Source organism: Phyllostomus hastatus, unplaced genomic scaffold, assembly GCF_019186645.2.
Source record: "Phyllostomus hastatus isolate PE091 unplaced genomic scaffold, TTU_PhHast_1.1 phas_contig_80, whole genome shotgun sequence".
Classification (NCBI taxonomy): domain Eukaryota; kingdom Metazoa; phylum Chordata; class Mammalia; order Chiroptera; family Phyllostomidae; genus Phyllostomus; species Phyllostomus hastatus.
In genome coordinates, this window is record NW_025333960.1 from 42549325 (window position 1) to 42572868 (window position 23544).

At 36.9% G+C, this 23544-nt stretch overlaps 1 protein-coding gene across 1 annotated transcript in view; it reads left to right on the top strand.

Annotated features, from left to right (window-relative positions):
- The window catches only part of DCC (DCC netrin 1 receptor), a 668131-nt gene that overhangs the window by 138788 nt on the left and 505799 nt on the right, over positions 1 to 23544 (top strand). Inside the window, exons 5-6 of the mRNA XM_045849638.1 lie at positions 8622 to 8772; positions 9992 to 10128. Coding sequence (XP_045705594.1) covers positions 8622 to 8772; positions 9992 to 10128 — 288 coding nt within the window. The remainder of the gene's footprint in view (positions 1 to 8621; positions 8773 to 9991; positions 10129 to 23544) is intronic.

Genomic DNA, 23544 nt, shown 5'->3' on the forward strand with positions numbered 1-23544 from the left:
TCAGTATCTCGTTTTGAAATTTTTTAATATGGTAAGTGTTTCTAGATATAACCTACATAAACAAAAGCTGTCTGGGGCCCTCAATAAATTTTAAGAGGGCTAATGGTTCCTGAGATCAAACAGTTTCAGATCTACTGTTTACACCATCATTCATTTTCCCAGTGATTCTAGATCAGTTCTTTCTGGCTCCGATAACAGGCTTAGCTAAAGTGGGCCAAGTTGTCCACCAAAAAGGTTAGAAAGAGAGAAGAAAAGCATAAGCAAAGTCAGCATTTTGGCACAAGGTGTTTCTATGTTTGAATGCAGTCTGTGTAGGTCAGAGATCAGTCCCCGCAAGGACTGTTTTCCCCTTACTTACATCCTACCCTCTTGCTCTGTGTGGAGAAAGAGCTGTGCTGCCGCCAAGGTGACCATGAAATCAGGCCAGAGAGTCAGGCTAACATCTCCCTCCCAATAGGAAAAAATGAGACTTGAATTTTAGTGTAAAAAAAAAATCACAACTGCTTGTAATCAATTTAGGGAGAATGGTTGTGTGATTTTTCTGCATTCAGATCCATGAGCATCATATTAAAAAGATTGGCTTTGTGAGTTTTTAACATAAAAAAAAATTGACATTAGAAAAAAAAAAGTCCGTTCTGGCTGGTTTGATTTTAAGGTTATGGCAAATGTGTTTTCTAGAGTCCACCCTTGCACTTTTCTCCCATTTTTATCTTAAAACAGAGTAAACGTATCTCAGAGTATATGAAACATGTACAGTTTAAAGCATAAAAATAATACGACCATTTAAGTAGCTATTACCCAATAGATAGAAATAGAACGTTCCTGTGATTACATCATGATGCCATTTCCTGTGATTAAATCACATCCATTGATTCATCGGAAAAAACTGTCATGTCCTATTAGCTGAATAGATCCCTTTGGATCTGAATAGCTAGAGCCTATATAGTGAGAACAAAATTAATTTTCTATGAATAATTACTAGTTATATCATAGTTCCATTAAAATCGATTTAGTCAACAAAAGTAAGTCATCATGACCTAGAATTTCAAGTGCACTGTTCCCACTGCTTTTTCAGCCATGCTATTATCAGCCTAGAGAGAAAACTTTCATTTGCTCTTACTATACTTGTCGTGTGTTTTAGTGATTAATTTTTACAATTTCTTTGCTCCTTGTATGATTTCCATCCACTTGACAACACTAGAGTTTAAAATAACTCTTTACTCTAAAGATAATACAGGTACCTATAAAAATCCTTAGATTATAGAAAAATCCAAAGATGAAAATAAAAACTGCCTATAATTCCATTATACAAATATAACCTTAGCAATTGTATGATTAGACAATTATACAATTATAACCTTAGCAATTGTACTCCTATCCTCCCTATTTTAATACATAAATATACTTTCTTGTCACTATTCTAAAAAATCACATTTTAAGAAGAAAAATAAGGCAAGTGTTAATTTTCATAATGTCTGTGTAAATAGCCAAAATTTCCCTAGTAGTACAAAAACAGAAACCAAACATCAAACAAAAACAAACAACATGTATTTTTAAAAAAGGTATCTTGGTAATTTAAATCACTGAGATGGGTTTGATTTGTTTTTATTCTCATGTGTGATGTTTCAGATATCTATTGCTGCATAACAAACCACTACAAACTTTAGTGACATCAAACAATTTATTACCTCTTTCGATTCTGGGATTTGTCCTGGCAGCCATTCTTCTGGTTTCACTCTGATTCATTTGTGCGCATTTGGCGGAGATGGGAGGTTCAAGATGGCCTCGCTCACTTGCCTGTCGGTAGGCGCTCATTTAGGCTGCGGGTTCTCAGTGACTCTCACTCTCCAATGGTCTCAGAAAGAGACATGGCAGAAACTGTAACACCTCCTGAGGCCTTGGCTCCAGAATTCATATAGTGTAACTCACACTGCAATCTAAACAAGACCCAGAGCAAGGCCAGATTTAGATCGTTAGGAACTAGGTCATCAATTCTGGATGGGAGAACTCAATAATTTGTGATTATATTTAATCTATCACAATGTTGTGAAACATATTAACTATTTTCTATTAAAAAATCTCTATTAGTTTTTTTTAATTCCATGATATTATAATGTATTAGACTAGAGAAATGTATTTAAAAGAAAATTTCTCTGCCAAAAGCTGACTTTTTCTTAGTATACCACACATAAGAATAAACTCAAAATAGATTAAAGACTTAAACGTTAGACCTGAAACCATAAAAATCCTAGAAGAAAACATAAGCAGCAAAATCTCAGACATTACTCATGGCAATATTTTTTCTAAACTATCACCTTGAGCAATGAAAACACAAGCAAAAATAGACAAATGGTATTCTATCAAAATGAAAAGTTTTTGCACAGAAAAGGAATCCATCAACAAAATGAAAAGACAACCCACTGAGAACATAGTCACCAGTGATATATCTAATAAGGGGTTAATACCCAAAATTTATAATATACAACTCAACACCAAACACACATGCACACACATACACAAACAATCCAATTACAAAAATGGGCAAAGGATCTGAACAGACATTTCTCCAAAGAGGATATACAGATGGCCAGTAGACATATGAAAAATGCTCAACATCACTACTCAACATAGAAATGCAAATTAAAACCACAGTGAAATACCATCTCACACCTGTCAGGATGACTATCATCAATAAGTCAACAGAAGAAGTATTGGCAAGGATGTGGGAAAAAGGGAACCCTAGTGCACTGTTGGAGCGAATGCAGATTAGTGCAGCCACTGTGGAAAGCAGTATGGAGTTACCTCAAAAAATTAAAAATGAGCCCTGGCTGGTATAGCTCAGTGGATTGAGTGCGGGTTGTGAACCAAAGTATCGCAGGTTCGATTCCCAGCCAGGAACACATGCCTGGGTTGCAGGCCATGGCCCCCAGCAACCACACATTGATGTTTCTCTCTCTCTCTTTCTCCCTCCCTTCCCTCTCTAAAAATAAATAAATAAATCTTTAAAAAATATTAAAAATGGAACTGCCTTATGACCCAGTGATTCTACTTCTGGGAATATATCTGAAGAATCCTGAAACACTAATTCAAAAGAACATAAGCCCCCCTATGTTCATTGCAGCATTATTTACAATAGCCAAGATTTGGAAGCAGCCCAAGTGCCTATCTGTAGATGAATGGATACAAAACTATGATACATTTACATGATGGAATAATAGTCAGCTATAAAAAGGAAGGAAATCTTACCCTCTGTGACATCATGGATGGACCTGGAGAACATAAGGCTAAGTGAAAGACTCCAGTCAAAGAAAGACAAGTACCGTTTGATTTCACTCATATATAGACTCTAATGAACAAAATAAACTAACAAAACAGAAACACACTAATAGATAGAGAGGAGACTCACACCTGTCAGAGCAGAGGGGGTTTGCAGGATCAGGTGAAAAAGGTTAAGGGATTAAGCAAAAACTACAACAGAAGGACCCCCGCCCCCCCAAAAAACTTATTAGACACAGTCATCAGTATGGTGATTACCAGAGGGAGAGGGTGGTCGGGGGATGTAGGAGAGGGTAAAGGGTGAAAGGAGACTTGACTTGGGGTGGTGAACACACGATACAATATACAGATGTTGTATTATAGAATTGTACACCTGAAACCTATATAATTTTATTAAGCCACATCACCCTAGTAAATTTAATAAAAGAGCTGGTATTTCCATATGTATGACTAGGGTCATAGATTTCAATGCCTGCAGAGCCACAAAGATAATAAACATAAGTGAAATGGGCCAGGTCAAAATTCAAGTAATCTGGAATGTTCTTACTCTTTCTGAAAAAGTAAGAGCAGATGGTTCTTTTGTAGCCGTTTGAGCCCAGTGATGCCTGATATTTTAAAATAGACAGAAATCCCAGCAAGTTATTTTCAGTATCACAATTAACTGATCCTGAAGGTTATATGGAAAGACAAGAGACCCAAAATAGTGAGTACAACACAAAGGAGAAAGTCAGAGGACACACACTCCCTGCCATCAAGGCTGTTATAGAGTTATAAGAGTCAATAGAGTATTCTATTTGCATAATAAGAGGGAAATAAACCAATGAAAGGAAGTAGAGCTCCCAGGAATAGACCCACACCAACAGTCAACTGATCTTTGAGAAATAGCAAAACCAAGTCAATAGAGAAAGGATCGTCTTTTCAGCAAACGGTGCTGAAACACTTGCACATCTTATGCAAAAAAAGGAACAAACACAGACCTTACACCTTTTGCAAAAATTAACTCAAAATGGATCATAGACCCAAATATAAAACACAAAACTATAAAAACTTCTAAAAGGTAACACATGAGAAAATCTAAGTGATCTTAGTTTTGAAAAAGAGTTTTTAGGTACATTTCCTATAAAACATCCCATGAAAGGAAAAACTGATAAGTTGGACTTTGTGAAAATTAATAATTTCTGCTCTGCAAAGGACAATGTTAAGATAATGAGAAAAACAAGTCATAGGCTTGTAAAACATTTACAAAACAAACATCTGATAAAGGACTTATATCCAAAACATACAGGGTGGGCAAAAGTAGGCTTTCAGTTGTTCATTTAGAAAATATAACTAATAAATAATACAAGAATAAATTGTTTTGCACACTCACAACCTTAAACCTACTTTTGTTCCACCCTGTGCAACAAATGCTTGAAATTCAACGATGAGAAGACAAACTAATTACAAGATAGGCAAAAGAGCTGAACCAAAAACACCTCACTGAAGAAGATATACGGGTGGAAACTAAGCATGTGAAATGCACTCAACATCCCTCAGAAAGGTGAAAACAATTATAAGCTACCTCTAGACACCTATAAAAATAGCTAAAATCCCCCAAAAGGGACCACAGGAAATGCTTACAAAATGATGAGTGACAGGAACTTTCATTCATTGCTGGTGAGAATGCAAACCTGCAGAGCCACTTTGGAAGATAGTTTAAGAGTGGAGCTGGAAGAGGGTATGGGGGGGATCAATGGTAATGGAAAAAAATGCAATTAAGAATTAAATAAGTAAAATGAAAATTAAGAGAGAAATAAATAAACATAGTTCTACCATGCAATCTAGCAATCATACTCCATGGTGTTTACCAAATTGAGTTGGAAGTTACGTTCAGACAAAAAGCTGCACATTGGCGTTTGTAGCAGATTTGTTCCTAATCACCAAAAACTCAAAGCAACCAAGGTATCCTTCAATAGGGAAATAGAGAAATTGTGGTACATCATTAAAGAAGTAACATCCAGTAACAAACATAAATGAGCCCTCAAGCCACAATAAGACACATAGGAACCCTAAGAACATATTGCTGAGTGAAAAAAAACATCTATCTGAAAAGTCTCAACAGAGTAAAATTCCAATTACATCACATTCTGGGAGAGGCACAACTATATAAGTTGTAAAAAGGCCAGTGATCACCTGGGGTTTACGATAGGGGTTGTGAGCGAGGAATAGACGGATAAAGCTCTGGGAAGTTTTAGGGTGGTGAGACACTCTGTGTGGTACTGTCACGTTGGATGCACGGCATTATGCTTTTGTCAAAATCCATTGAATACACAACACAAACAGTAAACCTTAACATATACTATGGACTTTAATGATAATGTATCAGTATCAGTTCACTAAAGTAATGAATGTACCACACTAATGAGAGATGTTAATTGTCGGGAAAACTGAGGGTCTAGGAATGGAAACTACCATATGAGAATTCTGTACTATTTGTTTAATTTCTTTACAATTCAAAATAAACATACAACAAATTCTTAATAACTGTTTTGTGTTGCATGATTTTGTTTTATGATAAAAGAAACTATAATATTTTAAGTTGAAATGTTGGATGTTCCTTGGATAAATAAGTGGCATTGCACAAAGGTTCCAGGCAAAATTTATTTTAGCTAGAAGATGAATTATGTAGATTTTACTGGATGTTTTCTATGGGTAGAAAACATCAAGTAAGATACTATACTACCTGTAGTATATCAAATAAGTGTAGAAAACATCAAATAAGACCTATATAATATACTATGTAGTGTATATTATAGTATACTATAGTAACATCTATACAATATACTATATCATATATATTATAGCACACAATAGTATATAGTATACTATATATAGTATACTGGAATATATAGTGTATATGTGTATAATATTACTATACTATGAGGGGAGACCCCTAAAAAACTGGAATTATCTTCTGAAGGGTAGATCCCTTGTAGTACAGGCATCCTCCACTAGGTGAGTGTTCTAGGAACCCATCTGTATCAGTGTACCAGCTGGCTTTGTCGTGAGTCTGTCTTCCTTCAGCTTCGCATTTGCCCATTTCATGATGGGTGATCTATGAGCGCACCTGTTCACACCACGCTGAGTCTTCAGCAATTTTTGACCAAAAATGTCATGACCCCCATGCCCCACCCTCCCTATTCACTCTATCTCGCCTTGAGCAATTTTTGTTGTTCCTTGGGGTGAAAAAAGTCCTCAAATGGAAACGTTTTGCTGATGAGGAAGAGGTGAAACAAAAAACGGCAGCAGCACTAAAAGGCATCAAAATTGACAAGTTTAAAAATCATTTTGAGTGGTGGAAAAAACATCTGAGTAGGTGTATTACATCAAATGGAAAGTATTTTGAAGGTGACTGAAGTTTAAACATGTCAGAATAAATACACAACTTTTTATAAATAAACTCTGGTTTTTCGAGTCCCCCTTGTATACTTTATAGTACACTATAATATATAACATAGTATATTATAATGTGTACTATAGTGTTATACCATCCATATAGCTGCTGAGGAATAGGGGGTGGAAGAAAGCATTCAAATAAGTAGACCTCCATTATAAGGATAGTTATTTATACTTGCAAATGTTGGGAACCTGTCTATTTCAGAAAATTAATTGTTAACCAATATTATCCTTCAAAGAATTTTCATGTGATTTGAAAGGTCACTTTTTGAGAAGGGAAACGGCATATACCACCAATCATTTTTAAAACTTTTGAGAGATTTTTCTACAATATTATTTTAATAAGGATTAACACATTTAGAAAATTCTTTCAATATTTTCATTGTGAAGAATATTTATTTTTGTTGCTGTAACAACCAGAAACACTTGTGAGAAGACAGAGAAAGTGTGAATGTCTCTTTTTTATGCCAAGAGTACTTTAGATGATAATTACTATTTTAACCATTAACTGGAGAATTCATGTGCTTTTTGTTGACCTGTAATCAATGAGTGTGGAGTTGTGTCGGACCAAGAATGATGAGCAACCATGTTCCTTCTTTCCAGATCCCCTGCCTGACCCACCGTGGTCAGCTGGATCTAACCTCCCTTGTCCATTCTCCCTCCACCCCAAACCTAGCTTTTAAGATCCCATTGCCTCATTTTCTTTACTTCAAGCTTTTGCTTTGAGTTTGCAATATAACCAATTTCACGCTAATCCTATTTAATGCATTAAGTTGAAAATGGCCTAAAATAAAGCTTCATCAACGGGTGTGGGTTTAATGGGGATCTGGACATATAGCATGTTATATTTTTATAAAAATGAACTTTGAGTGATAGAAATTTAGTCAGCAGATAAGTCAAGGGATGTTACCACCTCTGGGAGGATTTCCTTCTAGCCCACCCGACCATGTGACTGGTGCTGGTGTATCTCTGGCAGAGGAGTAAGATTTTCAAGACAGGTGGAAGAGGCGCTCTTAACTTTTACAGGGCTTGCTCTCGACAGTGCTGAAACTGTGCTTAGGATTTTGGGAATTTTTTGCTTATCTCTCCTGATGTAATCTTAGCGAGTTGGGATCAAATGAGTTGTGAGATGAATGGAATGAGTCTCTGGGTTGGACACACGCTGTTTCAGTTACCTGCTGGTATAATGAATGCTGAGCTATGTGTAACTAGAAAATGCACTGGGAGACGCCCAAGGCTGCAGGAGTCTCTTCATTACCAGAGCCTCAGCTCTAGGGAAACACCCAGTCTTTGTAGAGTTGTTAAAAATAAAAACTAAGCAGAAGACTTAGAAACATCCAACCATTGTTATAAAAACAAACATTAGGGTAACCTCCTTTTTGAAGACAGCAGGTGTTTTCTCAGTACCTTCTGTATTCTAATCCTCTGCACTTGTATGCTATTTAACATAATTCTAACGTGTTTGTTTATATTACTTCCCAATCCACAGAAGCAATAAACCAAGCCGAAGGAAGTAGAATCAGTATTAGTGGCAGGCAAACTGAATATATGAAAAAGGTTGGGGTGGTAACATTTAGCAAAGTCACTGATAATATTGTCTTATTCTCTAACAATGACAAAACAGCAAGGCCTGTGGCCCAGATAAGTGGCATGTAGTCTCAAGCTTTTTCCCATTGCCTTATACCCTGATGTCATCAGCAGCTAAGAATATTCTATCACAATTCTAGAAACCAAGGATGGAAGAACTCTTTAAGAACTTTATTTCCTAAATTTCAGTGGCATCTTTCCATGTTTCTGTCTTTCTCCATCACAGCATTGCTAGGAAAACAAAATGACCCGAGCTCCTGTACCTTATTTCTCTTTGCACTGTTTTCAGAAAAGATGTGAGTCCATGCTTTTTTCTCCCACAGATCCAGGACTGCACAGGCAGCTGTATTTCCTGCAGAGACCGTCCAATGTGGTAGCCATCGAAGGAAAAGACGCCGTCCTGGAGTGCTGTGTTTCTGGCTACCCTCCCCCGAGCTTCACCTGGTTACGAGGAGAGGAAGTCGTCCAACTCAGGTAACTGCCTATGTGGGACTTTGGTGCAGTGTGTGCTAGTGTATCTTTTTCTAGCTTAATGTAGGTACCTACAACAACCCTTAGGGTTTTTGAGAATAATGAAATATTTTTCTGCATTTCTTGACCTTATACAGTATAGGAAAGACACACACATAAACATATATGTATATACATATACATGTACAGGATATGAGAGACATGGTGTGGGGAACATTCAAAATCCATGAGATCAATTCTGAGAGGAAACCTGAAAAGCCATCGTGGCCACTGAGATGGTCCTGCCCAAAGAGTCTTCAGCAAAGACACTCTGAAGGATCTCATCCTAAGGAAGTGGTATAGAGAGTGAAATATTTAAGAAACCAAAATTTCTGAAATACAAAATATAGCTTTCAAATACATTGGGTCTGTGTAACTTTTTTAGCTTCAGTTATATCTCTCACCACCTTGTCTATAACAAATGTTTGAGACAAGGCAGGGAAAGAACTTGGCTGGCTTTGAATTACTGGGCGTTAGTACTAAGGCATAGTTAGCAAGTAAACTCTTAATAGGATGGAACACTTAGTCTGAAATATTTTGATTAAATGGGTTTCACTTAAGAAATTAATTTCATTGATTTTGAGATTTGGCATACTTCTTTTTAACACATGTATTTTCTATGATGAGATAGGTTCATAGACAATAGGTTAATCTTTAAATTTCATCTACCTTAAATATTTAGTTCCATAACAACAATAAATGGTATGGTATCACAATATGTCTGAGAATATTAAAGCATGCTGGAAATCCATTTCCATCTTCAGCATGTGAAGATGCGTTCCCTGAGCATAACCAGGCTGTATGAAGATTACTAAATTGCCTGGCAGGTCTGAGGACATTGACTTCCAACGTGGGGAACAACTTCTCTGGACCTTGCCGTTTCCAAACTCAAAATGAGACAAGTGGACCAGATCATCTCTGAATCTCTTCTCGGTACTAACATTCATTCAAGTTTAATCTACCTTAATTCTTTGATCACTGCACAGAGACGTCCAATGGGAGCAGTTTACCTTGAATGAATGTCTGACTAATAAAGGTGGTATTATCAAGCCCCCATGATATGGAGCTTCTTTGCAATTTTTTCATTTGTGCTTTTGTGGAGTTCATTCAAACCCTTGAGTACCTGGCTAACATAGACCTATGTTAATTTACTCTAGAATTTCATATGTGTTATGTCTTACAGGTCCAAAAAGTATTCACTATTGGGTGGAAGCAACTTGCTCATCTCCAATGTGACTGATGATGACAGCGGAACTTACACCTGTGTTGTCACATATAAAAATGAGAATATCAGTGCCTCTGCAGAGCTCACGGTCTTGGGTAAGTTAATGGCTCAAAATGAGTTTGCATTGTGTCCTTTGAAATATATCACTGTGACACTTTAAATGCTTACCACGAATTGCTTCCCATGTTTTTTTAGTGGGAAATTGCAATCTCAATACTCCACACATATCCTAGCTCTCCTTTGATTAATTGCGTAGTGGTCAAATGCAGTGTTTGAACACTTGCTTATTGATTACAGTCCAGATTCATCACCCTTTAGTCTAATTATTTCAGTGGTACAATGGAAACCTACCAAAATTATTATTTAACAAATGTGTTAAAAAACAAATCAGAGGTTCCAAAATACATTATCTGGGAAAAATAAATGAAGAAATGAATGAGATAAATTGCCCAAAAAACGTGGACCTCAATGGAAAAGTCAGTTGTCATTTGAGATGACCAGTTATCTGACAGTAAATTCTGATGTGTTGCTAAAATTGTTTTGTCACGATGGAAGTGCTGTAGATGTTTTATCTTGAACATCAACCATTAAAATCAAATACATCTAGAGAAAACTTGCATAGCAAAAATCTAACTGAAGGACCACAGATGGATTCATATTATTCAGAAAGGCAGTGTCTACTGGCTATCATTGCAAATTAATCATTCTTATATGTGATAGGCACTCATACACATACATATTTTATCATCTGTTCCAGATTTCTTTTAGCCAGTTTTATTTGAATTATGTAGTTTGGAGAAAACATATTAACATTTGAATTTCAATTGATTTCTTCCTGTAACAACAAAAAGTTGTCTACCAGTCATTGGATTATTTTTCCTCTGGAATAAATCTTTTTACCTTTTAAAGAGTCAAGGAAAAATCATAAACTCTTTTAAATTTATTCAGTAAAAATGAGAAGGTTTGGTACACTGATTATATCTGCTAGCCCCTATCATGATATTTTTGTGCCATCCACTTTTCTTTTAGGATTTAAAATGCTTTCATCTGTGAACAAAGTAATAATGCATATGACGGGAGAGGCAATGGCGTTGTTTGTTCTTTGGTCAAACCATAAATATTGAACTAAAAATAGGCAAAGGATTTTAATTCTTTGGTTTCAGAGATGACATTCTTCTAACTAAAATATCATCTGTCTTGAAAATGGCAACAATTTCATCTACTTTTATTTTATTTGGAAGTTTTTGGTGAAACAAAGAACTTTTACATTTGTGACATCGAAGTACAGTAGAAATTATCTTGGAATGTGTATTACTGATCACAAGGCAAATACAGTTATGGGATGAACTAGAATTTATAGTAATCAAAGGTAAACCTCTAACTGCAAATGCATGCAAATTATGTATCAAATGAGAGTACAATATTTAGACATGTAATGCTTCATTGGTATCTAAGACAAATATATATATATACACACACACACATATATATATATATATAAGTTCTGTTTATAAATATAAGTTCTGTATATATATTTATGAATTGTGAGTTCTGAGACTTGGGAGAAGGAGAAATGCAAGTACCACGTGATATGTGCCACTCATGCCGTGGACAGTAGGCTGAAGTCTCAGCTTTGGTTTCAAGTCTTCAGTTATGTGCAAAGGGCTGACCTAGCAGACTTGTCTGTCTCCTGCAAAGTCGGTTTGTGCCAATTCTAGCCAACATTTCTCTAGAAAGTTGACAAGGCAAAGAACTGAGAAAACCTACACACAAAGGTCAATTTGTAACAGTATATTGAATAGATTGCTGCAGACCTCTTTTAAAATGATTCTAGAATCCTTTCTGGAAGGTTAAAAAATGGTTTCATCTTCTCATGGATGTTAGCTCTATGGCTTCTACTGAAAAGTGAACTCTCCGCCTACCTTCTGTGCGGTATGAGCAGTGCACAGAGTATGTCCAAGGTTGGGCACTTCATTGGTTAAAGATCAAATACTGTTTTAAAGTTGTCATTTATGCATCGACTCAGACCATGAATCAATCTAGACCTAAGGCAGTGGCAAATCTCCTGAATGTTAATCAGGGGTTGTCTCGCTGTAGTACCGAAGTGTGCATGAGATACAGACGAGTAGATAAAGGGAAAATGGATATATTTTCAGAAATAGTGATTATAAGTCTTGAGCCAGAAAGCTGAGCATTTTAGAAAATAAGAATGGACAGACCACTGTTCTTCAGCTCATCACGGGGCTGGGGATTGAAACCCAGTGGGAGCTGGCAGCAGTATCAGAGAGCCTGGCTGTGTGCCCGCTTCTTCGGGACCCATCCTGCTACCACCACTGCTGTCGGCTCTGTCTTTTCTGAGGGCAGAGACTATCACCTTGCCACAGCTTCACAGATTCTAAGTGTACATGCAATATGAAAAAAATTCTTCTCAAGGCATTAGAGCAACTGATTGTATAAATTTGTAACTACACTGAAATCCCATGGAAGCCAGACTTCAAGCCTGTGATAGTCTTCCCAGGACCTAGTGTGGTGGTGCAGGTACTCAAAATATGTCCAGGATACCATATTGATGGCTGTTCTATGAGGTCAGAATCATTAACATAAGTGGTTATTATTTAGAATACTTCCATAAAGGTATTTGTAGTTTACTTATTCTAGACAAGGTTGACTATAATCTTTTCTAATGTAACTTCTCCAAGGGGTTTAATTATTATCGAACTTTCAATTTTCATTCTATATGTAAATGTTTTAAATTATTTTTAATGTATACTAGCTCTGAAATGCTTCGGGAAGACCACAGCATTTCTCTTTATCTTGTCATTTACATAATAATATCCTACTTGAAAATTCTGTTAGTTCATGCAAGTTCACATTCAAAACAAGTCTAAAGGCAAGAAAGGACCAGAAGTTGAAATGAAAAACACGAGTCTGATGAAATGCATGATTAAGGCCGATAAGCCCAAGCTTAGATTTCTTGTAAAATTTTATCTTATGAAGAATTTAAACTATGCTTAAGCTCTTAAAAAGTAAAACTAAATTTAAATAACACCCATAATGACATTATTTTCTAATCTTCTACTTTAAAAAAAATTAAAAAATTCTATTTTCCATATACAGTAAATCCCATCCTGCAAGATGAGCTCAAATGTATATAAGAATGAATATTCAAAGACTATACCAAAAATTTTATTATATCAACATTCATTTTAAAACCCGGGTAGAATAGTTAAAACAGTATTATAACTATGTCTTGAATTAAATTATGCCTTCTACCATAGTTATAAATTGTACTAGGGCTATGCGAAAATCTTTAAAATATACCCAGTTACCAAGAGGACTCTTTCTCCCAAAAGATTCAAGATATAATCACAGCTCCATTTATTTTTAAAAAGTAACACTGATTCTAATTTACACATTAAACATGTAATTATATCCAGACTTTTGGAAATAGTGTGGTCCATTTAGAACAGAAATATAAGTCTAAGGCAACAAAGCCAGCAGCCATAAACAAAAGACTTGGCACTCAACAAAAAATAAAAAACAAGCCCTGGCTGGCGTAGCTCAGTGGATTGAGCGTGGGCTGCGAACCAAAGTGTTGCAGGTCTGATTCCCAGTCAGGGTACATGCCTGGGTTGCAGGCCATGGCCCCCAGCAACTGCACATTGATGTTTCTCTCTCTCTCTGTTTCTCCCTCCCTTCCCTCTCTAAAAATAAATAAATAAAATCTTTAAAAAAAGAATAGAAATCACATAAAGCATGGTTTTAAAAAAATAAAAAAAATAAAAAACAACGACCACAAAACATACATGTAGAGCATACACAGCATAGTTACTATTCTTCCTCTATAAACAGTTCCTACAAATCAACAAAATAAGGGTGACTATTTCAATAAAAGTATAAAGGTCAAAAAACATTGGTAACCAACTCACAAAAATGCCAGTGTATATTAAAACCATAAGAAGAAATCTGAATTTAATAGGAATGTAAATTAGAAAAAAAAAGAGACTCCATTTTATGAAATTGTCAGATATGCAAATATTGGTGGTTGGGAAAGAATGTGCTCTTATGACTATAGGCAACTTCTTGCCCTGCTAGTGAAAGTATAAGCATTTCTGTGAAATTTTTCCTTAAGTTATAACCAAATAAACGACAAAGATATGTATGTGTAAGAATAATCATCTCAGTATTTTAATTTATTTTGATCATTTTGATGTTGAAATTGTATTTATTTATTTGTTATTGTTCAGTTACAGTCGTTCCCATTTTTCCCACTGTTGTTCTCCCCTGCCCAGTTCAGCCCCCTCTCCCAAACACATTTCCTGCCCCGTTGTCCTTGTCCGTGGGTCCTTTGCACAAGTTCCTTGACCCTTCTCCTTCCTTCCCCTATTACCCACCTTCCCCATCTCCTCCGATCCCTGTCCGTTTGTTCTTTATTTCCATGTCTCTGGTTCTTTTTTGTTCATTTATTTGTCGTGTTGATTGGTTTCTACTTCTAGGTGGGATAATATGGTATTTGTCTTTCACCACCTGGCTTATTTCACTTAGCATAATGCTCTCTAGTTCCACCCATGCTGTTGCGAATGGTAGGAGTTCCTTCTTCCTTTCTGCTGTGTAGTATTCCATTGTGTAAATGTACCACAGTTTCAGGATTCTGTTTATATAAATTCTGTTTAATAGGTGTTTCAGGATTCTTTGGGTATAATCCCAGCAGTGGAATCACTGGATCAAAAGGCAGTTCCATTTTTAGTTTCCTAGGGCAATCCCATACTGTCTTCCACAGCGGCTGCACCAATCTGCATTCCCACCGACTGAGTACTAGGGTTCCCTTTTCTTCCCAACTAGGCTGTAAGAAACTTAAAAAGAGATGCCATTCATGTTCATCATGGCCACTCAAACCCTTGGTTTCTTCTCTGGATCATCTGAGTTTTAAACATAAGAAACACAGTTGTATGTACATCATACATAAGTTATCCAACCTTCTATTACAATATTTTATAAGCTCTTCATAGAGACACATGGTTTTCTCATAGAGCAATGTTATAGACCGAATTGTCCCTCCACATTCATACACTGAAGCCTTAATTGCCAATGTGACTGTATTTGAGACAGGACCTTTAAGGAGGTAATTAAAGTTAAATGATGTCACAAGAGTGGGACTCTAATCTGACAGAAATGATGTCTTTATAAGAAGGGGAAGAGACATCATAGCGTGCTCCCTCTCATTCAGGCACACAAACAACAAGACATGTGAGTACACAGAGACAAGGCACAGTCTGCCAGTCAAGAGAGATGTCTCTCCAGAAACCCACGCCACTGGAGCCAGGGTCTTAGACTTCCTGCCTCCAGAGCTTTGAAAAATAAATTTGCGTTGTCTGAGCCACCCAGAATGAGGGATTTTCTTATAGTAACTCAAGCAGACTAATGTCCCCATAGAAAGAGTGTCTGTTCTATGCACTGCATTGTTAAAAGGATTCTAGGTCAGTTGTATGGAAACATCAGCTACAATGGGGAAGTATATTAGCAATAATTATACTACCGTTACAATTTGCCACTCTGTTTGAATGCAGCTTCCCTGAATGTACATCACTGCTTCTGCCTTAGTAGCAGTCCTTACATTTTATGTCTGTCTGTAACTGGGCTCGATTAGCAGTGACCCCTCACCCATCACATTTAATGATCATATTCATAAAAGCACTGCCTTAGGTAAGTTTATATTGATTATCCTTTACGAGGTAATTGCCAAATGGGTCATACTGGAATTAGTTATGAATTTTTTCATGTAGGGATATGATCACAAATAAAGGATGCAAGTGCATAAGATAAAGCAGAATTAAATTTTGACAATTCCAAACTGTTTATGAGGTGCTTCTTTCCCTCACTTTGTTGATTTCTTATTATAGTTACATTCCTCACCTGAGATTATAGCCATATAAGAGTATGCAAAAGTTCTAGCCAAAAAAATATTTGAAAGGTTCTGTTGAATTCATATATATAGTAGGTTCAGGCTGTTAGTAGTAAAATGATTTGTATTGCAATAGCAATTACACTCAATTGTGGGAATACTAGTTGGATTAGGGTAGGATTTATTTACTCATTACACAAGAGTTTATTTGAAGCCCTACTATGTGAGCCTCTACTCTTTTCCCCTCTTCCATTGCAGAAAACAATTTGAGCAGTGTTTTACATTTATCCTTGAGATAGTTATGAACCTATTTTTTTTCCTTTCTTGGATAGACAAGGAAGGAAGTAGAGGCCCCAGAGGGAAAGGCAAAGGCTATGTACTAATTCAGAGCATTAAAAAGGCAATCGAAGGCTATGATTTTAATTAGCACTAACAATCCCAGCAAGGTGAATTGACCATCTGTGGTTTAGAAGGAGGGAAACTGCTGACAGTGGGGCAAAGCTGCCCAAAAGGGCATTTCGTGCCAAAGCTCTGCTCACGTACTGGAAGCACACGTCATCCCGGGAGGAGTCTGACTGTGAGAGCACCGAGCTAAATCAGACAGAAGCGTTTTAATTAAAGTTGGCAGGAGCGAGTGTCAGTTGTACTTGCTAGTTTTCAAAGACTAGGGAGCAAAGGATGATATTTTAATAGACATTTTAAGAATTGTCGATATTTAGTATGTGAAGGTATAAGCATTTTACTATTTTGACATAGTAAGGTATAGATTCACCTATTGTATAATATAGTATATATGAGCAGGAAATCATCAGCATGTACCTGATATTCGTACACCTGCAATTCATACCATTTGACCAAGGCTCCTACCACTATTGGTGGCCGTGTCCCTAAGGGCAGAAAACACCAACTTGAAAACATGCCTTAAAATGTGGACTCTATTAAAGCATTTAGAGTTTCTATCTATGCATTGTTTGATTCATTTATTCACACAATCAACAAATATGTACTAAAAATGCAATAATTCTGTTGTCTAAATCTTTGGGGGGAAAATCAGCTTTATTGAGATTCCATTCACTGTAATTCACACACTATACAGTGTTGCACTTAAAGTGTATGACTTACTGGTTTTCAGTATCAACACAGACGTGTGCAACCGTATCCAACACAGCCAATTTCTTAACACCTTCACACCTAAGAAAGTAACCCTCTCCTCTTTAGCTGTCACTTCCACGTCTCCCTCTTCACCCCCCTCCCTAAGCCACCGCCAATCTACTTCCTGTCTCTGTAGATCTCCTTATTCTGGGCATTTCATGTAAAGGAAATCTTATAGTATATTGCATCTTGGGACTTATTTCTTTTAACTTAGCATAATGTTGTCAAGGTTCATTCTTGTTGTAGTATTTCACTCCTTTCTGTGGCCAAAATATTCCATTGTATAAATACACCATATTTTATTTGTTCATTCATTGGTTGGTGAGCATTAGGATTGTCTTCCTCTTTTGGCCTACTATGAATAATTCTCTATAAATACTTCTGTACAAGTTTTTGTGTGGATCTATGTGTTCACTTATATTGGGTAAATACCTGGAAGTGGAGCTTCTCAGTCATATAGTAACTATGTTTGTTATGAACCTACCAGTTTTATAAAGTGATTATACCATTTTATGTGGTATAAATAATATATGGATATTTCTATTGGATTGGCTAAAAAGTCTGTTATGTTTTTTCCATATGATGGCTGTAGTAGTGCTTAGCCGTCTTTAACTTCACTTAAACAATTCTGTTAGACTATATTGTGACAGCTGTCATGTCAGCATGCATTTAAAAAACCTTATCAAAATTAGTGAACTTTTGCGCAGCCATTTTAATATTGATGATAGAAGAAAACACTCAATATTTTTGGCATATTATGCTTTATTATATCCAGAAGGGTAAAAACTGAAACACACAAAAAAGATTTGTGCAGTGTATGGAGAAGGTGCTGATAGAACAAACCAAAAGTGGTTTGCCACGTTTCTTGGTACAACTGACATTTTGGCCAAATCATTCTTTGCTGTGAGGCTGTCTCATGCATTGGAAGGTGTTTAACAGCACCCCTGGCCTCTACCCACTAGAAGCCAATAGCCCGAGATAGCCAACATACTCAAAATATCCAAATCAATAAAGTTATTGGTGAAAATGAAAACAAAAATGTAAACGGTCTTTTTGGCCAACCCAATATTTCTCTATATCCTTACCACCACTTGTTATTGCTACCTTTCTTTCATCCTAGCCATCCTAGTGAGTGAGAGGCGGCATCTCATTGTGGGTTTGATTGGCATTTACCTGATGACTGATGAGACTGGGTCTCTTAAGTGGGTTTATTGGTCCTTTGTGTATCTTTGTTGAAGAAATGTCTATTCTGATGTTTTGCCCATGTTTAATTGGGTTACTTGTCTTTTCATTATTGAGTTGTAATGACTTTTTATAGGGATATGCTGTGGGGTGAGGAATACTACTTTCCTAGGAACAGGCTAATTGGAATATCACATAGAGGAAATGCTAAGAGCAACATGAGCTCCCAATGTTTCAGTTCACAAAGACTGTGTGTGTGTGTGTGCGCGCACACATGTGCATGCATGTGAGAATGTTTCAGTTCACAAAGACTGTGTGTGTGTGTGTGCGTGTGTATGCCTTGTTCTCCTAAGTTGAAACTGCTTTGTGTGTGCAAACTTCTCTTTAATTGTTATTATCTTACATGATGTGCACCCCTGTAGTAGCCTTCTTCCCTGTTCTGTGCTTCCATAATTTCTCGTTAATTCTGCTATTAACACTTAACACGTTGGTTAGGCAGTTTCCATAGAAATTTATACGATGAGCTGTAATCACATAGAAACGAAATCAGTTTCACAAGGGGAGGAGCTGTATCTGAGTCATTCTCACGTCTACAGTATTTTGCATACTAGTTGGCAGGAATTATGCATTTAAGAAATATGTAAGAAATGCAGATTTTTCTCTTGCAGAATTTAATTTGGATTTCATCCTGAATGCTGAATTTTAGTGTATGAAAAAAAATTGTCTCATTTATTTAGCCCTTCTTGTGACAAAAAGTAAATCTTTGTACACAATGCTCAGACCTCAAGTCTTTCTCATTTTACCCATGTTCTAGTGGTTCCGAAAAGCTGCTTTTGTGCTTGAAGTTTTAACTACACTGCAGTTAACATATAACATAATGTTCTAAATTTTAACAGAAATATTTTGGTTGATATTCCTTGTGAAATAGATGGTAGGTACATGTTTGGTATGAATAAAATGGGCAAGATTAAAGGTAGAGCAAATGCATGACCTCATAAAGATGAAAGCAATACCATCTTGTTCACCAGCATTCCTGGAACTGCATTTTTATTATTAGGTATTCCTTAAAAATGAAAGAAACACACAACAAACAAAACAAAAATTCTCTGTGGTTACCTCAGTTTGGGAAATGTCGAATCAGACAAAGTTAAACAGGTACATACTAAAGGAGTTTCCAGAATCTCAAAGAGGGAAATGCTGTGTTTAATTAGCAAAGGCTGAAGAGTTAAAACATTTCTTTCTGAAACAGTGTGAGATCTATTGTATTCAAAGGCGGAGCGAAGGCTTCAGGTGAAGACTGTCCAGTTTTCGGCAGTGTAGCTTCACCCATTTGGCTTATATGTAATCTCAATGCCATGCATACACGTCTGTGAAAACTGCCTACCCAATTAAAATGGGATTTTGACCACGGTTAATGGGTGTAGTCAGTTTTTTATTCTTGCAGTTCAGATCCATTACACATTCTGTAAGAAGAAGCAGGATGCCATTTTAATCACAGCCTAGTGCTTCCCTCCTGCTAAGAAAAATAAATGTGGTATTTGTGAGTTTGCATCCACTGCTTCTGTAGAGGACCAGCACAGAAAATAATTAGCCTGTGATTATATCATATAATTCAATTTTCCCTTGGTATGTTCTTACTGACATTCGAAAAGTAGTCAGTGAATTCCGCTGCCGAATGCTCAGTAATAACATTTTATCACCGATTTATAGTGCATGAAAACAAAAGAAATTTTAAATGAGCTGGGGAATTACAGTGTGTGTGTGTGTGTGTGTGTGTGTGTGTGTGTGTGTGTGAATCTTAAAGGAAGGTTTCCCCTATAGAAGTGAGGACTGTACAAGTAATTTTTGTTTCTCCATTGGCATGGTAATTTAGCTTGCAAAATGCCTTGGGAATTAAGACTCACAAGGTCATTATGCAGATATATGCAGGAAAGTAGAGTGAGAGGAGGAACGTGTTCCTTGTTTGATTTTTAAAACAATAATATAATAATAATAAGGGAAATTCTGGCCTCAGAAGAACATATCAGTGAGTGAGTTTTTCTCCTCATCGCCTCTTCACTCTCATCCATATAAAGAGGGAAGTGGGTGAGTTCCCCCTTTTCACTTCTGCAGCAAACTGCTTGGTTTTCTTCTCTTAGGCTGAATACTTTATGGACACTTCATGCTTATCACCAGCTCCCCTAAAATCTGGAGCATTGTATAATTATGATTCTCACCCTTCGTTCTATCCACACCTCCTTCCATCCTCTTACTTCTCTGCCTACATCTTTAAGTGGGGTACCACTTCACACTTGAGGGTGTTCCTGGCAACCGGCCATGACTGTATCACTCAGTCTCTAAGCATCATCTGTGCAATGGACCAATGGCACCCACCCTGTAGTCTTGTTATAAAGATTGGCCTAAGAGATATAATGCATGCTCAGTGTCACTCTGGTACAGTGTCTGGAACAGAGCGGATACTCGGCAAGTAGCTTTGTTTTCACTCTTGTCATTATGTGTGTGTGAAGATGCATCCTCCATAAATTCTCAAACTCAGAACAAGTCTCATTCAGATCTTGTCCTCAGTGGGAGAGTTCTTGCTATCGCTGAACATTTCAGGGAAACTCAAGGAGAAAGAAACTGTGATAAAGCAGTATACTAGAGGTGGCTGTGAGAATAGTAGAACTAAGCAGAGCAGCACGATTTATCATAACATATAGGATCACTGAAACGAAGTTCTAGAAGCGAGAGGAGGTGAGTAAGGTTGCTGGTTTGGGGTGTGCAGTGTAGGGATGTAGATGGAAACCAAGGTCTGGTACTTATGAAGCATTCAGTAAATATTAGCTATTATGATTTTAAAAATAACTTGAGCTGAAAATATTGCAGGCTTTCTTGAGGGAGCTTATAAAGTATGCTATCGTTATTTATACTTTACCAATGATTATGAAAGATGTTAACATTGTAAGTTATTAAGAAAATCACCCAGAAAAATAAGTACTTACAATTAAGCTAGCCTCAGATTGAAAGAACTATTTATCATTCACATATATAATACATATGAAAACTGTCAACATAAGTAAATAGAGTTTGGTGTAATGAATATGGCCTCAGGGTTACAATATATTAAAGCCTGTCATCAGCTTTGTGCCCTTTTAATTTGTACCTTACATTAAATCCATTACACTTAAACATCCAGAATGCATTTCAAATCTGCAACCTTCTCTCCATCCTGAGTTACCCCACTCTGAATCCAACTACGTTGTTCACCAGTTACCAGGAGCAGGCCTTAACCTCCTGTTTTTTTTCCAGTCTTTCCCGACTGTAATGCGGTCTCACCCAGAATGATCCTGTTAACAGGTTAATCACAACATAGGATGTCCCTGCCTAGAAGTTCTCTAGGTCCTTCAACTTTTTTTAGATTAAACTAAAACCTTCTGACCGAATCCTACCAACCACTGTGAGATTTAGCTAGCATTCATTTTTCTAACTTCATCACTCTTCCTCTATTAGTTGGGCTCCACTCTTAATGGCCTCCTCCCTTTTTCTTAAACAAACGAAACAACTTTTACTCTTGAAATATTTTGTGTAAATCTCTCGCCCTTGCTCATATCGCAAACAGCACCATCTTATGGACTTTGACCTTGTCCATTATGATTAAATCAGCCTTCCAGCTACTCCAGTCTACCATCCTCTTACTGTTTTCCTTGTAGTACTTGTTACAATTTGTTTTTTATTAGTATATATGTACTTTCTCAATGCTTTTGTCTCCACCAGAGTAAAGTGTTTATCAGTTTTGTGCACTATTATATCCCCAGAAACTAATCAAACAATCAATAAATCTGTTCAATTAATGATGTTGTTATAATCATTAGTATTGATGCTTTCATAACCCACATTTATATTAGGTAGATACGGTCAATGCACACCCATTATGTTCTAGGCATTGTGCCAAGTTATGTGCTTTTTATTTACCAATCTCAAAAGATCAGTAAGGGAGTTCCTGTTTTTTATCTCTACTTTGAAGATAAGGAAATTGAGGCTCATCATCATTACTACTGTTGTAATGGTTATTTTCATTATCATCTTCACCCTCACCTTTATTTCAGGAAGCAGAATGAGAATTGGTGTTGTTTGCCTTTGTTATACAATAGTTAGAAGAAGGCATAGGGCCCTTAGCTGTAAAAGAGCCCACCAAGACAACCCAAGTGAGCTGATCAGAAAGGCAGTCCATTAAGTGGTGGCTTTCAGCAAGCAAAACACAGAAGGAATTCATGGATGGTGTCTAATTCTCAAAGTTTGGTCTCCAGGCCAGTGACATTGGTATTCCTTGTGAGCCTGTTAGAAATGCAAATTCATTGGCCTTGCCCTGTCCTACTGGGTCAGACTTTCTAGGCTTGGGGCCAGGCCATGGTTTCTAAATAAGCTTTCAAAATGAGTTTTAACCACCTGCTTTCGGAAAAGGACCCCAGTCTGGCAATTAACAAAGGAAACAGGAAATTCACAAGAGTAAAGCAACGCATTCATGTTCAAAAACCAAACCAACTCAACAAAAGTAGGATTAACATGCCACACACAAAACATGGACCTGTTATTAAAATTGGAATATAAGGAGGGGCTTGGTCATGAGGAAGTACCGTCAAGGTAGATAACAGGGCAGGAAGTCAGAGTAGGACTAGACAGCATTTAGGTGGACTTGATCTTCTTACTTGTATCACTTGCTCAAGTTCTTGTAATCCCCCTCTGGTACACAGGATTAGGATCAGAACAGGAGGTTGGACTGAGCCAAAAATAGAATAGAAAATGCTTCCCCATGATTCCAGTTATATTGACTGGAAGAATGCCGGGGAGGAAGATGGGTCATTATGACTGCACTGAGACAGGTGTTCCAGTCTGCAGATGGCTTAGATGCTGCTCCAATGAATGAGATGGATGGGTCCTGCTAGAACATTATGAAACGCTGTGTGAATAGGCAAACAACTAGCAGGTACGTTTTAGCTGTGGAAAGTTATAAGGCAATATGTCTGGGGAAATATAATCCAAACTGTGCTGATAAAATGAATTTTTTCTATTACTTGCGTCTAGAGAAAAGGTATCTGAATCTGTCATCTCTCCGTTGAAGAGAGTCAAGTGTAGAGTGGCAGTTCGAAAGGTCAACCAGATGCTGGAGATAATTATGATAAAATTGAGGAAAGCAGTACTATATAGTTTTGTTGAATCTTTAACTAATTACAGAACTAACAATGTTTTGCAGTTGGAGTACAGTTCATATTCTATTCAGTGCATTCATTCCATTAGG